Genomic DNA, 17,991 nt, shown 5'->3' with positions numbered 1-17,991 from the left:
TTTTTGTCTGTATTTCTTTTGTACTTGTAATCATATTTTGGATATATTTTTGACCGATTGTAAATTCTATACCTAGTGCATCTAGTTATGTATTTTAAAACAAATTTGATTAGATATGTGTCAAAAGTTTGAACTACAATCATGTATTGTTTGTTTTTAATCACTTCATTGTAGTAATTAAGATTTTACAAATAAAGTTAGAAACTAGCAGAAAAATCAGTCATCATGTTCTGTGATCCTAGCATAAAATTCTACTCCTATATTCCACTCTCATGCAAATTTGAAGTTTTTTAAACATTTTTTATGAGGGTAAATCTCTTAAATCATAAGATATTATACTTATGGGAAACACATTGTGATGCAAAATAACGATTAGGTGTGCACTTCCAAGTCAGTTAACTGAATATCTCAGTAACTGGTCATATATAAACTTATATATTTAGTATGCCATTTTTTAGAATGTTAAGTATTACAGAAATATACCAAATATTCCAAACAAGTTATAAAATTCTTAATCATCCAGTTATAAAATCTACATAGTCAGAATGTTCCAGTTTATGTAAGGGTTATAACTGCACCTTAATGAATCAAACAGTTATGGAGAAGGGATATTCTGGATGTGGGAGAGTTTTGTAAAAAAAAATGCAGCTGCTTCCATAGTTGAAGTATGTATACATACAAATATAGTAGAATCCCCATTAATGAGCAGCAACAGGACTGCTCTGAATAGTTGAATATATATTTCTAGAACTTGCTCATTCATGTTATCTGATGCTATCTGTAGACATTGCAGCATGCAAAGTCAATCAGTTGTGTTTTTGATCCAGCAATCACAAATACCAAACCATTGTTTAAAAATGTTAGCTTTCTTCCATGTAACTTTCTTGCTCTGCATGTTCATCTTCCTCCTTTTTATTTTCTGAGTACATGTCCAATTATTTCATCATTTTGAAAGTGCGATGGGAAAAGGACTATGTATATCCATCTGAGCCTACACCTCTTCACTAAAAATTATGTGAGTGAATTCAGAGATGTCTGAACGGCACTGGATGTTTTTAAAACATGTCCAGTAATGTGTGTTTATGTCTGAACATGATTATGGCCACAATTTACACCAACAGCTATGTAATATTTTTATTTTTCCAGGAAAGATACAGTAAATATGGAGGATGTTGCTTTGTTTCTGAAAATTGTGAATAGGACGATCAAAGTTGAAACACATAAAAAGCGATTGACAACTCATCCTTTATATCCTGGGTTGTTCCTTGATTCATTAGGAGGATTAAAGACCTTTTCACAGAAGGGGGAGATGACCAATATCACAAAAAAGGAAACCTTTTGCATAAACTATCATGCTTGGAGATGTACGCGATGTTAATGGGATACTTTGAAATAGTTGAATTTGTTTATCAAAAATTCATTTAAGTTTTACAAAATATGAAATAGATAATAAACAGATTCTGAATTTGGGTATCCAGATGCCCATATTAGAGTAGAGGACTACGTTATTCGAAATTTGATGTCTCTAGGTGCCATTGTTTGAAGATTCTTCATTATTTAATTTCTTTAAATATAATGCAGGACTCTTTGGTGGCAGCAATTTGAAAAGCGATTCAGACTTTATATAGTGAACTAATGCAAAATGCCGAAACAAAATAGCCTGTCTCAGCTAAAAGAAGTTTCATCAGTCTGAACACAATTTGGAAATTCCACGTGCTCATACATTACACATTGTGGATGATCTGCAGTAATTGGATATATATTGCAGATGAAATATGGCCTTCCATTATGCTGGAGCAGGGGAAAACGTCACATTGTTCCTACCTTCAAATAATTTTAGCAAAGTGTAAACCACATTCGATGCTTTATCACTTTCAACAAATATGCCCAATTTCAAAATTTATTCACGTACATCTTCATAAAATTTAAATGCTTAGAACTAAGTCTGTAAATGATTGTAAAAATTTTAAAGATTATAATACAAAATTTTTAAAAAATACAAATTAAAAAAATAAATAAAAAAAATCTGACGTGTACACCACATGACTTCCTTGTACGGAATATTAAATTATACACATTTTTTTTTCCATTTCGTTTAAACTTACTGGATTGAATTAAATCTACTTCGCCGACAGCGCATAAACCACAATAGAATAAATGCATTCTTTAAAATTCACTCTAGTATTTGTTTACCATAGCAACACTCTGGCGCTAGATTCACTTAACAGTATTATATTTTGTTCATATTATAACTCATAATGCACAAAATTTATATCATTTAAAGAATAGAATTATCTAATCGCTGCCACATGTTCTATTCAAATACTATAAAGCTAGAACGATGTATAAAAGAAATTAAGCAAACAAAACAAAAAAGAAACAGTTTTTCACAAATGATTTAGTATTTCTCATTCAATTAATTCAGTTCTCTTTCCGACAAGGCAAAAATGCATAAAAACTCAAAATATCTGTATTAAAATTACAAAGTAAATCTTAAACACTTATTTCCTCGAAAAAATTCCAGAAAGGATTAAGCATGATTTAATTCGCAATAATAAATGAAGGCATTATCTTTGTTGTTGTGAAGCAACATTTCTCTAGATTGGTAACAAACCCACTAGTCTGCAGTTTTAAATGTAAACAAACAATGCCCATCAAGAAAAGGATTAGGCTTAGTGGCACATAAACAAACTGTTGATAAATTTAAAACTGTTGATAATTCTAAAAACATTCCACAGAGATTTACTAAATGCATAAAAACCTTAACCGGAAGATAAAAACAACATAATTCAATCATTTAATAAAGCAAAATTGTACAATTTACAAACATATAAGAGTAAAGAAACAGATCACTGAGCTGGGTAACAGAGTGGATATATATATATATATATACGTTTGGTGCGGTCAATTGCAACCAAAATACGAGGTGCACATCTTCATGTTATAGCAGTCCTATATACAAAATTTCAACGTTCTGAGGCTACTCGTTTTTGAGTTATGCGAGATACGTTCGTACAGACGCTAACGAAAAATTCTCTTCAGAATTAATTTTAAAGCAGTTTTATAAATTTTTTTTTTTTTTTTTTTTTGAGGAAACGAGTATTTTATTCTGTTCTTACAAACAGATATCACGCAAAAACATCATTAAATTGCATTTGATAGCGATCAAAATGGATATTTTCGTTGAAATATGCTGCCTGAAACTTTTCACGATTACAATACTTCTTTTTACTTCGTACAAGGAAGTAAAATGGGTGAATTTTATTTGGAATGAACCTGAATTTCGAAATGCAAAAGGAAGAATCCCTTCTACCCTTTTTAGTAAAAAAGGAGATATTAATAAATATATATCAAAATCAATTAACATTGAGGTGCTAAAATTTTGAGAGTTAATTTTTTAAAAACTACTTGTGCAATTTTAACAAAACTTGGCATAATTTGAGTCGTAAAATGGAAATATGGCAAAAAATTGCTATGTTATTTCACAGAAAGTCTGCTTTTGAATACCTATATTACCTATATTAGAACAATGCTACAAAGGTCGTTTCATACAGTGGATGGACAAAAATATGGAAACACCTTGTGAAATGCATGTTTGAAAAGAAAGATTGATTTTAATGAAATATGTAGGTGGCGCTGGCGTTTTTGACTACTGACGCCACCTACACAACTTCGTAAATGTGCTAAACAGTTCAGTTGTTGTCGGAGTACTGTTATGTGAGGTTGTCATTGCATTATGTCAGAGTTAACAGACTTCGAACGTGGGCAAATTGTTGGAGCACGTATGGTAGGTGCTTCCGTAAGCAAGGTAGCCGAGGTGTTTAGTGTTTCACGAGGTACTGTATCGAAGATTTATTCCGCATATTTGAAAAGCGGAAAAACATCATCTGCTAAATCACTGCGTGGACGAAAGTGTGTCCTGAGTGATCGTGACAGACGATCATTAAGGGCAATTGTGACGAAAAATAAGAAGACCACAGCTGCAAAAGTTACTGCTGAAATGAATGTTGTGTTACCGAACCCTGTGAGTACCAAAACAATTAGAAGGGAGCTTCATAAACAGGGAATTGATGGCCGTGCTGCAATTGAGAAGCCACTCATCAGTGATGCTAATGCCCGTAACAGGAAAAGGTGGCGTTTAAGTCATAAAGCTTGGACTATAGAGCAGTGGAAGCGAGTAATATGGTCTGACGAGTCTTCTTTCACATTGTTTCCCACTTCTGGCCGAGTTTACGTCTGGAGAACGCCATCTCAAGCCTATAATACAGACTACTTGTTGCCGAGAGTGAAACATGGCGGGGATTCTGTTATGGTTTGGGCAGCCATATCGTGGTTCTCTGCTAGCCCCATGATAACTGTGTCAGGGCACATGACTGCCAAGACTTATGTGAACATTTTGGCCGATCAAGTTCATCCCATGGTACAAACTTTGTTCCCCGATGGTGATGGTGTCTTCCAAGACGACAAAGCCCCTGTTCACACAGCTCACATTGTCCAGGACTGGTTTTCTGAGCACGAGGATGAGTTGTCCCATCTCCCCTGACCACCACAGTCACCAGACCTGAATATTATCGAACCTTTGTGGTCTACATTGGAACGGAAAGTGCGTTCTCGTTATCCACCGCCAACATCGTTATCTGAACTTGCCACTGTTTTGCAGGAAGAATCGTATAATATTCCCTTGGGAAACATACAGGAAGTGTATTTATCCATTCCGAAAAGACTGCAAGCTGTTTTGGATGCCAACGGGTTTCCTACACCATATTAAGCAAAGAAACATGTTTTTTTAAAGGTGTTTCCATATTTTTGTCCAACCCCTGTAGATCTTGAGACAAACTTGGCTGGTGGAGGGTACTAAAACATGCATTTTTATACAGGAATATAGGGTCTAAAGTGACGGGTTAAGGCAGAGGAACGCAAAAAAAACAACACGAGAGGAAAATGTTTTTATGTACAAAATCAACGCAAAGTGCTTCTTTGCAGTAATACAGTATTCACAATAAATGTTCAAAAAAGGGAACAGTAATAGGAACTACAGCTGTTATTGGCTGGCAATGCACAATCCGATGCATCAGAGGATCATTCTCAACTCTGATTTCAAGCGTGATGGGTGAGTTTATGGGAACGGCAGAGCAGCGCTACAGTTGTACCAGGAAAGGTTTCTGAACAGGCGTATGCAAAGCACACAATGTTCGAGAATTTGCATCGGTCTCTGTGTGAAAATGGGTCATTTGAAGCCACCTCTGACACTAGGAGTGGAAGAAGAGCATGACAGCCTTGCATTGAAGAATCCATCTTGATCATTGTGCATGAATCGCCTTACACAAGTACAAGAGCTATTGCACATCGTCTGCAGCTGAGTCATTCCACCATTTGGAGAGTATTACATAAAAATGGTTTGCACCCATACAAGTTGCAGCGAGTCCAAGCTTTGCAAGAGACAGATTACCCTCTTTGAGTTCATTTCTGTCATTGGTTCTTGCAGCAGAGTGTTTCCTATCGGATGTGCTATTCACGGATGAGGCAACTTTCTCACAAGACAGGGTCTTCAATAGCCACAACATGCACATGTGGGCAACTCATAATCCACACTCATGCGTCCACATGCATTCCAAACCCGCTTCTCCGTGAATGTGTGGGCGAGTATTGTTAACGACTACCTTATAGGCCCATACCTCTTACCTGCACATACAAATGGCTTATGTTATCATATTTTTCTGCAAGAGGTGCTACAAGAATTGCTGCAGGATGTTCCGGTTGTCGTTCGTGATTGCATGTAGTTCCAGCATGATGGTGCACCAGCCCATAGCTACGTGCGGGTCCGCAATTACTTGCATGGGAAATTTCCGGGCCGATGAATCGGCCGGGGTGTACTCGTTCGATGGCCACCTCGTTCACTAGATTTATCCAGCTTGGATTTTTTTATGGGACCATCTGAAGAGCATCATTTACGAGACTCCCGTTGACTCACAGGAGGACCTCATTGCACGACTATCCATTGTGGGTGTAAGCGTGCACAAAATGCCTGTCATTTTTCAAATTATTCGTCAATTCTTTCTGTGACGTTACCAAGCATGTATTCTGCTGGTGGTCGTAATTTTGAACATTTATTGTGAATACTGTATAGCTACAAAGAAGCACTTTGCATTGATTTTGTACATAAACACATTTTTCTCCTCGTTTTTTGGTTCCTGCCTTAACCCGTCACTTTTAGGCCTTACATTCCTATAAAAAATGCATATTTTAGTACGCTCCACTACCCCTCCAAGTTTGTCCCATGATCTATGAAAAAACACCCTGTATATAAGTCTAATACATATCTTAAGTCGTGCTTTCGAGACACGAAAAACGCAAGTTGAATTTCGTCAATAGGCCCAGTAGAACGGGAGCTATAGAATTGTCTCCCCCCTTTTTCACGGTGTACATAAGAATTTTCATAGAAGATAAATAAATTATATGAGAGAAAGCCTTAAAAGTTCTAATACAAAACTTTTTAGTTTTGCCATGAATTTTGAGTCACTGTGACAGCAAATCAACAACTCAGCGTTCGTAGCGGTCCTTATAAGTCCTTATATTTGAAAATAAAATATAAAGGCCCTTATAGGTGCTTACTTTTTCTTTAAAGCCCTTATTTTTTTGTTTTTAGTGCTTATTTTTTGCTTTTAGTGCTTTTTTTTTTTTTTTTTTATGAACGTGCTATTTTTCCCCGTACCAAAGCCGAAACTAAATAAACAATTTTTCTTCCTAATATGGAATGTCAGATGGTGAATCATACTCTCAGAAATAGCTTTTCCCCTTTCTCTGCATTTACATAACCTTTGGTGTGCACGAAGAGTACAGAGAGGTGCCCGTCGTTCTATTGGTGAAAGCATTGCAAAAGCAGTAGAAATTTCCGGTACATTCGGCATTCTTTTCCTCCCACCCAAATACTACACATGTTTGAATTTCTATCAAGATCTTAATAATTTGCATTCATTCCACTTGGTCAGTTCATATTCGTGTTTATTATGATCGTTGTGCTTATATTATGAGCATATGTATGAATGTTTATAATAACATAATTGCAGTAACTGCTGAGGTATAGTAAACTTTCAAAAATGGTTGTGTTTTAACGCAGATTAGCTTTCTAAAGAATAATATTCGGAATGGCTTAAATAAAGGGAAAGTAATCGAATAGTCAAAATAATTTTGTTTTTTTGGCCAATACATTATACAGTATGAAGATTGGGTAGTTCTCCCCTTTCTCCGCAAAATCTCGAATATTGAAACTGTTATAGTTCGCTGCAAAACAAGCAACGGACATTTTTTTTTTTTTTTGGTCACTTTCTAATCTGGATTGAATAGGACTAAAAGTTCTGTGGTCTACCAACCCAAGTAGAGAATGATTCTATTCCAGAAATTTAACGCCGTCTGTTTAAAATTAGAATGAAAAGCACCCCAGTTATTTAGTTCTTTATTCTCCCAATACCGGCAGCTGTTGATTTTGATTGCATAATATCACGTACGGAAGAATTATGGTGCACGTATTGCGCAATAACGTTTGTGATATTTTGCAGAGATAATTAATTTTGATGTTCTGTCCGAGATTTGTTTATGAACACTTAAAAGAGTTTTACTGTGCTTGCTAAGCAGAATATTTTTCAGTTCCATTAGTTTATTTTTATATGATGCGCATATCAAAATGTCGAAAGCATTTATTTAGCGGAAAAATTAAAGTCTACCCCTCCTCCGCTCCTCTTTTTCAAGTTACACTCGACTGTCCAAATATTCGCCAATTTCCAAGTATGCAGGTTAGTTAAGCTTTTACTGTTAAAGGATGACTGCATGAAGCAAATTTCTGTCTTATGATTTCAGAAATGTTCCCCTTTTTTACTTAAATTACTTTGCTTGCAATATCTGTTAAGGGAAAACTGATATACAATGCAAATTAAGAAAATGTTCAGAATTTAGATTTAAATTATTTAAATATCAATATGAGTGGAAAAATAAATTGCATTTATTATTAGGTTCCAAGCGAGTACAATAAATATGCCATATTATTATTTATTTTCTCTATTTTGAACTGAAATTTCATCATTAAATCTTGTAATATAGTTTAGTTCTGCATTGTTTTTTCTTCCTCTTGTTGTAAACTAGTTCTGTAAATTAAACTCTTATTTAAAATTTAAAAAAAAAAAAAAATATTATTTTCCATGGTTGAGGTAATGCTTATTCTCCCTTAATAAATACTGCATTTCTGATATTTTAAATTACAAGTCTAATTTTTAAGGTTATGCAGTTGTGTATAATGTAATTAGACAAGTGCTTATTTTTTTCTTGAAATGTGCTTGAAAAGTGCTTATTTTTTTAACTAAAATGTGGCTATGAACCCTGACAACTGGACTGCTGCTGATGTAAGTAATATTTAAAAACACGATTTCTAAAAATAGAAACTTAATGGTTATTTTTAATTTTTTGTAAGTTTTCTGAATTCACGTTTTGTTTTCCCCCACTTCCTCCATAAATACCCATGCATTAACTAGTAATTTTTATCCTGTTCACTTAAGGACTATCTATTTTCATCTGATCAATGAAATGCTAGTTTAGCTCTTTAACCCTTTGTTGCATCATGTCCACTCTAGTAGACAAACGTTTAAATCTGTTTATTCTTCTGTAAATGCCTCAACAGATTCCATTCCTGTGGTTATTCATTCTATATTATTAGAATCATAGATGGCTATATAGCATCACTAGGTAAAACATTGTTATATGGAAAATGGCTGCTAATTTTTTTTCCAAGTTAGTACAATTTCTCATAGTAAATATTATATAATATTGCTTACATTTTCTTATACTGCCATTTTTTTATTCATAATTAGTAATTTTAGACATCTTATTTTAAATGTCAGTTTGAGAAAATAAAGATCTACAAAAAAGAGTGAATTGAAACCCAAATGTACTCTTATCTAGCCAAAACACCAGTGGAAATGTTTATGTTTGGCAAGGAATTTCTAGAACATTTGACATTTAAATACAATAGGTACAGGTTACAAAATTGTATCGAAATGAATTCAATCACAATCGACGAAATGAAGGTATTTTGGTGGATCTGTATGTACATGTCAATTGTAGATTTACCATTTAGAAGATGGTAATGATCACTGCAAACAAGGCACGAAATGATTTCAAATGCAATGCCCGTAAATCATTGGGAAGAGATTTGTATGCATGTACGTATATGCATGCTGTCCCACTGTAGTGAACAAACTGTAGCAATTATTTAAAATGAAATTTGAATAAAATTAATTTTTTTATTATTACTAAGGTTTTAAGTAGAAAAAACACATTTTTCGTTTAACTTCTCTAGATTATTTGTATGCAACAAAGGGTTAAAAATAATGTAAAAATAATAATAAAAATACCAAGCAAAATTTAGTTAAAGAATATATTAAAATCGTGTTAAATAGAAGTCATTTTCTTTTCAAAACGAAAATAATTCTAATTAATGGTTATCTGAAATAGCTCCCTCTCAATCAGTTTGGATAAATAGTTATTCTGTAGTTTAGCTGTGAATATTTTTACACTCTGATATCTACCCCTTTATATTACTGCCACATTAGTTCACAAAAGTACATTTATGAACTGTACTGTTCTTTATAATTACCTTTTTAAACTATTTAATTTTATTTTATTGTTTTGTTATTCTAACTAGAACGAATGCTGAATTAGAAATGATAAAAAATGGCAATTAGTTTTTGCTGAACTATATGAATAATCACCAAAGCAGCTCAAAATATGTAATTATATCATTTTAACAAATTATTGCTTAACTCAGATTTGTAACAATAAGATGTGCAACTAGTTTTAAGAGAAAGATTTAATAAAATATTAAGAGCAGTTGTTTAGCTTATTTTTGATGCAACTGTTGAAGATAAAATTTATATACATTTTAAATGACAAATCTAGAAATATTCACTTCACTTGTTTGCATAAAAAGTAAAACTTTTCACTGGATGATATCGAACTAATTGCTAGGCATAATATCAAAGTATTTATATTACATAATGAATAATAATTTGAAACATACAAATGCATGGGATATAAATACAAGATTCAGAAAAACTATGTAGTTATAAAAATAGTACGATTACAAAAAACTGAGCTAAAAATTGCACAATAAATACATTTTACGCTGAAATAACCTCATCCATTAAAATAGTTACAAGGACCAAGTGTAAAAATAAATCTGTTGTACTTCAGGAATGTATTCCATTAATGGACCTGAAAAAGTAATATTATTTAAAATCATAAAAATGATTTTATACCTAAGAATTAACACGTAATTCATCATATACATACACGACAAGCTGAATTTTTCTACATTCAACTATGCATATTACAGTCAAAAGTCTTTAATCTGGACGTCCATAATCCGGATAAAAACTTTTTGTGCATGCATGAACACATAATGCGTTGACGCATGCGCATAAAACTTTTACGTATGCACGTTTAATGTATAACAGACGGTATCAGCTAAGGTAAAATTATCTAGTTTTCTATTTCAGTTAATGTTGCAGATTGCGTTGTTCCTTAATCTTCTAATTGGATCCGGCTTATTATTTTTTGCAGACTGTTAGAGCAATTTGATAAAAGTAAACTTGAACTTTCGATTATGTCAAAAAGAATTTCCGATTCTGGAGCTGCCAAAAGATCTACAAAGCGAAAGCATGTTACGATGTCCATCAAACAAAAAGTGGAATTGCTGAAAAAAATGGATAAAGGCATATCCTTTGTTTCTCTAACCATTCCGAAATCTGTTTATCAATTTCACGCTGCTCGGGAGGGGGGGGGCATCGCGGCACGCAATGAACTGGAAGTTGATTTGTCAGCACTATCCTTATCTTCAGGGCATTTTATTTGGCTTATAATTCCTGTAGTATTTCAACTCAATGTACTCTGTCCTTGATATGATTTAAATCAAATTCCTCATCATTATAAATAACACGAATACACATCAAATAGTTTTCTGATTGCAATATTCCAATTTCGACTATGCGTAATGTATGGTTTAAGCATGCGCACGTTGAAAGAAATGTTCAATAAAATAAACAAATAAATATTAAGCTTTTTTTTTTTTTTTTTTGTAAATTTTGATACTCTTTAGATTATAATTGCTTTTTATTTCATAAATTACGGTTTCATATTTTTAATTTTATAATTTCTGCATGACATCTTACCAGATTTAAATTGATGATCTATAATCTGGAAAAAGCGATAATCCAGAATCGCCGAAGTCCCGACGAGTCCGGATTAAAGACTTTTGACTGTATTTTTTCTTATTAAATATATTAAAACACTTACAGATAATGATATTAAAAAATAAATGCTTTGAAAATGACAGTTGGTGCCATCATGTTACTGATGACAACACACGCAAAATTTTTCTAAGATAGGCCTTAGCTGCAAGCGATATTTTGCCTTTCCCTGTTGCTTCTCTTGGATGAAGAATAAAGTCATAAAGTTTCTCCTTGCTAATGACATTGTAACCCCATTAACTTTTAAATCATGTGTTAGTTCTGTTCAAAGTGCATATATGGTTTCCCTCAGATCTCGAATGTTTTGTGTGTTTTATTTGGCAATATTTTAGTCAGGATTACTGTTTTTATGCAGTTTTCCTCTGTTTTGGCCAAAATTTTGAAATTAATATTTGATCTCATTTTATCAACCTAATTTTCTCTACATTAAAAGCACATATGTATTTGCAATGACAAATATATATATATTTCTGACAATGACAAATATATTTATTTCTGAGAACTTGTTTTTATTTTATTTATTTATTTAAATTTAGATAACTTTTATCACAAATTGTTCTTTAACGGTTGAATTAATGAACACAAATATTTGATCTTTACACATTTTTTTTACTGATATGGCAACGCACACAAAGGTATCTAACAAGGGGATGTACAGAGCTGGTTTAAGTAATATCATGGCTACCCACAAGCTGGAATTTGTAGACCCCTAAAGGGGTCTCTGTCATAATTGTTATTTTCAAGAGAAGGTTTCTAAAGACTATTACATAATTTATTGTCATAACCAATTTCTTTCGAAAACAAAAATTGTAAACACATACACAACACATTTCATACAATATACAGGATTAAATCTGTTCCTTCTTTTCATTCATCCATTTTCTATGGTGTCCGCCGATAACATCGCGGCAAAAACATCGTGGCCGAAAACGTCGCGGAGAAAACAACGCAAGGCAAAAACTTCGTGGGAGAAATCATCGCAAAGAGAAAACATCGCAGTCCTAAAACATCGTGGTACAAAACATCGTCGTCGAAAATAAAGCAGTTTAAAAACATCGTCATCGAAAATATCGTAGTAAAAAATAAAATATCTACAAATCATCGCATGACGATAACATCGCAGACATGCTTTTTCCATACATGCTTTAATAACTGTAAATGAATATTCCCATAAAGATTTGTGAGCGCAAAATGTAAAGAAGGATAATTTTTACTTTCACATTTTTTATTAACTAATAAATTTTTTCTGAAAAAGTAAGAAGGAAACTTAAGCATAGAAAATTAAATGCAACTTATAGATTATACTTTTCACGAAAAATTACCAGTAAAAACTTTATAAAAAATTATTTATTAATGGCCTTTGTTAGTTAACTATGTCGGTTTAAAATTCTATTAATTGCTATAAGTTGCATTAATTTGCTATGCTTAAGTTTCCTTCTTACTTTTTCAGAAAAAATTTATTAGTTAATAAAAAAATGTGAAAGTAAAAATTATCCTTCTTTCCATTTTGTGCTCACAAATCATTATGGGAATATCCATTTACAGTTATTAACGCATGTTTGCAAAAAGCACGTATGAAAAAAGCATGTCTGCGATGTTATCGTCAAGCGATGATTTGTAGATACTTTATTTTTTACCACGACATTTTCGACGCGATGTTTTTAAATTGCGAAGTTTTTGAACCGCTTTATTTTCAACGACGATGTTTTGTACCACGATGTTTTAGAACTGCGATGTTTTCTCTTTGCGATGATTTCTCCCACGATGTTTTGTAGCACGACGTTTTCGCCTCGCGTTGTTTTCTCCGCGACGTTATCGTCCGCTATGTTTTTGCTGCGATGTTTTCGGCTGTAACCATTTTCTATAGTTTAAAATTTTAACTTAATGAATGTTTTTCCTGAATAACTCATGTTATATTTCCAAGCTCTACTGCACTCTCCTTCTTCTTTAAAACTGAACAATTTTTTCCAGTTTCAGTTTTCTGTAATTTTATTTCTTATTTAATTGCATTGTTTACTCAATTATACCTAGTGTTTCCTTTGAACATTTACATAAATCATGGTGTTTTCTTTAACAAATCCATCTTATACTTTCTTTTTACATAGTGACGGATAACACGAGCACAATTTACAGGGACACTACACAGAGGAAAACTATATCAACTAGAAATTCTTGATGGATAAACACATTTATATGGTCACATAAACAGTGATTTATAGTTGTTCCTGCCCAGATTACAGTTTATCTATTGAAAAAATATTCTACATACAAAAACATCTGATCACAGATACAGCATACACTTGTAAAAGTTGTCTGTGAAAAAGGCTTTTAAATCCTATGTTTGCACTCAATCTAACCTGAAAATCCTGGGTGCACTAAAAAGCATACCATCTACTAAAGAGTATATGTTTTACTATTGGTATTTTGGAAATTACGGAATGAAACATTCTAGGAAATAACAACTGAACAAAATCTGATTCCTAAATTTTTATTAAATCGTTAAGACTTTAATTATACAGTCAAAAGTCGTTAATCCGGACTCGTCAGGATTTCGGCGATTCTGGATTATCGATTTTTCCGGATTATAGATCATCAGTTTAAATCTGGTAAGATGGCATGCAAAAATTATAAAATTAAAAATATGAAACCAGAATTTATGAAATAAAGAACAATTATGATCTAAAGGGTATCAAAATTTACAAAAAAAAAGCTTATTATTTATTTGTTTACTTTATTAAACATTTCTTTCAATGTAAGTTGTTTAAGTTGCTTCATTTTTTATGTGATAATACATTCTCTTTAATTCTATAAACAGACATAATTTCTTGTTCAGTTACAAAGTTCCGCTGTTCAAGTCCTATAATTGCTGTGTCGAGAATACGAAATAATTTGTCAATTGAAATTTTTTTGTTTTCAATAACCTCTGTCACTTTCTTCGCTATCGGAAGCGAATTATAATGACGAGGAATTTGATTTAAATCATATCAAAGACGGAGTACATCGAGATGAAATACTACATTTAGTAAGGAATTATAAGCCAAATAAAATAAAAACATCTGCCCTAAAGATAAGCATGGTGCTGACAGATCAACTTCCAATTCATTGCGCGCCCGCGGCGTTAAAGATAAACAAACGTTAAAGTTTAGATAAACAAAGGATATGCCTTTATCCATTTTTTGCAGCATTCCACTTTTTGTTTAATGGACTTCGAAACATACATTTGATCCTTTGTAGATCCTTTACATATTAGTAAATATATATCAGAAATTCTATTTGACATAATCGAAAGTTCAAGCTTACTTTTATAAAATTGCTCTAACAGTCTGCAAAAAATAATAAGCGAATCCAATTCGAAGATTGAGGAACAACACAATCTGCAACATTAACTGAATTAGATAATTTTAGCTTAGCTTATACTGTGCATTATACATTAAACGCGCATTCGTAAATGTATTTTGCGCACGCGTATTCGTAGCCGTAAAGCTCTTACGCGCATGCGTCAAAGCGACGCAAACGCAGAAAGTTTGTAGCTTTGAGGTCCGGATTATGGCTGTCCGAATTAATGACTTTTTACTGTATTAATCTTTTTGTAACATTCAGAAAGGATTCTGTTTTAGACATGTTTTGGCAATCTGAAAATTGCAGTAACCTGGAGCACTTGGACCTTAGCTATCCTATTAGTTACTAATAAAAAAAAGCAAAGAAAATACTCTTAGTATATACTCTATGCAACACCCTAAGAAAGAAAGTAAATAGCATAAATGATTTTTTGAATAATGATGATGTGCGGGTTGGATTAATTAGTAAACAATATAAACACATGCTTACAGGTCTCCAAGGCGAAAGTCGGAGGAAATCAGAATTTATCTGCCTTTTTTTTTTTTTTTTTTTTTAATCTGCTTTTAAGCCAATTCAAAGTTTAAAAAGAGAAAACTGGGGTGTCAGTTCTGGAGTCAAATAAAGCATCAGTCGGTCTTAATCAAGCTTTGCTATTTGTGGATCAGTTTATAGAGGAATTATATTTTTTCTTGAGAAAGAAAACATAAAAAATCAATTACAGACATGAAATCAGTTAACATTCAGATGTATTTCTCAGATCAGGAGAATTATTTCCCTCCCTTACCATAATGGGTTCTTTTTTAGGAATGAGATATGACATATCTAAGGGCTTTCTTCAGAGCCTCATACATTGGCATACTTTTCATACATTCATTTATGTCACTGGCAGTAATCATAAACACTCCCCTAGACTTCCAAAGAAAGGTAATTACATATTAACATATTCCAGATCATAAGAAAGGACAACAGTTGTTACTACCAAATAGGCAACTACCAACAGCCAAATCACTGTAGTCCTGGTGATTAACAATTTTGATTTTGAGAATTTATAGTACAGAAGTACTGTTCCAATTAGAAATTACACTTTTTTTGATTAATTTTTGCTTATGCTTGTTATACAGTAGTCCTAGACCATTGTAAATTCATGGTTCATTTCTTGTGCAAAGTTGCAATGTAATTTGCAACAAGTATAGGGCAGATTTGCAGTAAATGTATGAAAAATTATTTAATGCAAAAAAATATTGTGGGGATCCTCTAAAGTTTTGCCCCCTCCAACAGAGGATGTTGTGGGGCCTAAATAACTGCCTTGCTTCTGTAGAGGATTTTTTAAGATAAACAGGCTTATATCTACGTTACACAAGAGGAAGACCATGAATATTCTCACTTTTCCATAATCTGCAGATTAAAAAGCATGAATTAAAATACTTTGTAAGATTTTCACTGTGAAGTTACTGTAGAAAGTGATGAATCTTAAGAACTAGTTAGCGAATAATCGCTTAAGTTTGTGTGCCAAGAAACGACAAGATGGAAGGATAACTAACCCTTTATTATTCCAATAAGATTTAACAAAACTCCATCTTGGAGTGTACAATCAAAGCCGACACTCGGACATGAACTTAAGAGACTAAGAATTAAACTAAAAGTAAGATTAACTAAAGAATAAAGCCGAAGCTATCAAGTTTCTAATGCAGTTGGCCCCTTAAACACCAGATGACTGCGAAGCTATCAAGGGCTGAGTACGGCCGAGTGTAATAACAGCTTTGACAGAGAGAGTGGCCAAAAGGCAGATGCACATAAATCAGAAACTGATTCTCTCTCGCTACGACCAAAGAACTTCGCGGTTAAATACCGCTCTTCCTCATTATGTATTCAGACGTGATTCTAAAACTACGTTCTGGCTGGAAGTAGTAAGTTGAAGTTAAGAATTTGACAGGAAAGGAACTTTAACTTAAAATTTAACTGTTAATAAAATTAACATAATCCTTACAACTTAAACAAAATCTTTTTATAGTCCATGGTTTTAGGTAAACTCTCTCTCCCCCTCACTCACACACACATAAAATAAATAAACAGGGGGGACTCTACAAATGCTAAATGTAATAAAAAACATTTAGTTTCAAATAAGTTAAACTGTTATTAGTGAAGTTCTTCTCTTTAATAGTAGTACAAGTGTATCATTGTTTATTTCTTCCCCCTTTTCTTTTTTTTCTACCGTCCTGGGAAAAAAAAAAAAACCACCCATGTTTCCAAATGTCTGTTTTATGTTGTAAGATTCTTTTTCAAAAATTTCAAAACAAATATGTGTATAAAATACATAAAAATTAAAATAAAGAACCATATCATGATCCCTAATATACTTCATTCATTTGACTGTAATGAAAGTGAACTTCTGAGATTGGGATGGAGTAGGCATAAAAAAATTTAATTCAAAGCATTGAAAAGGGTGTAAATTTTTTTTACCTTTTGATGGATGGTATTGGGATGGGAAGACATGGACCATTCTTATTTCATCAATAATAAACACTAAAATTATTAGTGCTACTTAACAGAACTTTTTCTTCACTATATTTATTATTTTTAAAATCTTGTTGAAGAATTTATTATGCCAAATAAAAAAACAATAAAAATGTAGCTTACGCAGTATCAGTCCACTTCCTATAACATTATCAATTATGCTCTTAAGAAAGGCTATAATTTGACACCTGTTAAAAAAATGACACAATGAAATCAATCAATTTATATGCATTTCATGAACATTTTTACATAATTTTTTGAAGTTTTTACATATTTTTTAATTTGTATTAAAAAAAAAGATGTTAAGAAGCTGATTTTGTCAAAGAATAGTAATTTTCAAAGTCAGAAAACATAATTAAGCTTAGCTCTCATTTTATCATATTTAAATTTCACTTTAAAATGAAAATAAAAATTGATTGCTTATATAAATTTAATATGGAAAAAGTAGTTCTTTATAAAAATAATTTATGATAAAAGAAATAATGGTGTAATAAATAATGCCTTCTTAACTGAGTGAGATAATTTAGTTTACTTCAAATTTGAATAACATGACACAGAAATAAGAAAGACACTAAATTATTTTCATAAAAGTCATCAGACTTTTCATGGTCACACTCTTACTGATGGGTGCAAAATGTGATGGCAAAAATAGAAGTTATCCATGATCAAACAGTGTTTCACTCAGCCCCCATTTTTTTTAGGTTCCTATACTGCAATAGGGGGAAAAAAAAAGTTTTTAATTTATTCTTTCTTAAAATGGTGCATTACAGTACTGTAAAACACAAGTATTCCATCTTTTATGCTCTGTCATCTTTAGAAAACTTTGTTATTTTAAAGAATGCTC

The 17,991-nt window shown here is 32.4% G+C and overlaps 1 protein-coding gene across 1 annotated transcript in view; it reads right to left on the bottom strand.

The window, feature by feature from the left end:
• Positions 1–10,011: 10,011 nt before the first annotated feature.
• Positions 10,012–17,991, bottom strand: part of Pex16 (peroxisomal biogenesis factor 16) — a 61,281-nt gene continuing 53,301 nt past the window's right edge. Inside the window, exons 8-9 of the mRNA XM_035361938.2 lie at positions 17,271–17,335; positions 10,012–10,260 (exon numbers count right to left, since the gene is read on the bottom strand). Coding sequence (XP_035217829.1) covers positions 10,199–10,260; positions 17,271–17,335 — 127 coding nt within the window. The 3' untranslated portion in view covers positions 10,012–10,198. The remainder of the gene's footprint in view (positions 10,261–17,270; positions 17,336–17,991) is intronic.

Source organism: Stegodyphus dumicola, chromosome 2 (genome assembly GCF_044657685.1).
Source record: "Stegodyphus dumicola isolate Sdum_Otavi_A_Nest chromosome 2, ASM4465768v1".
Classification (NCBI taxonomy): domain Eukaryota; kingdom Metazoa; phylum Arthropoda; class Arachnida; order Araneae; family Eresidae; genus Stegodyphus; species Stegodyphus dumicola.
The sequence above is the reverse complement of the archived record's forward strand: the minus strand, read 5'-3'. Positions and strand labels throughout refer to the sequence as shown.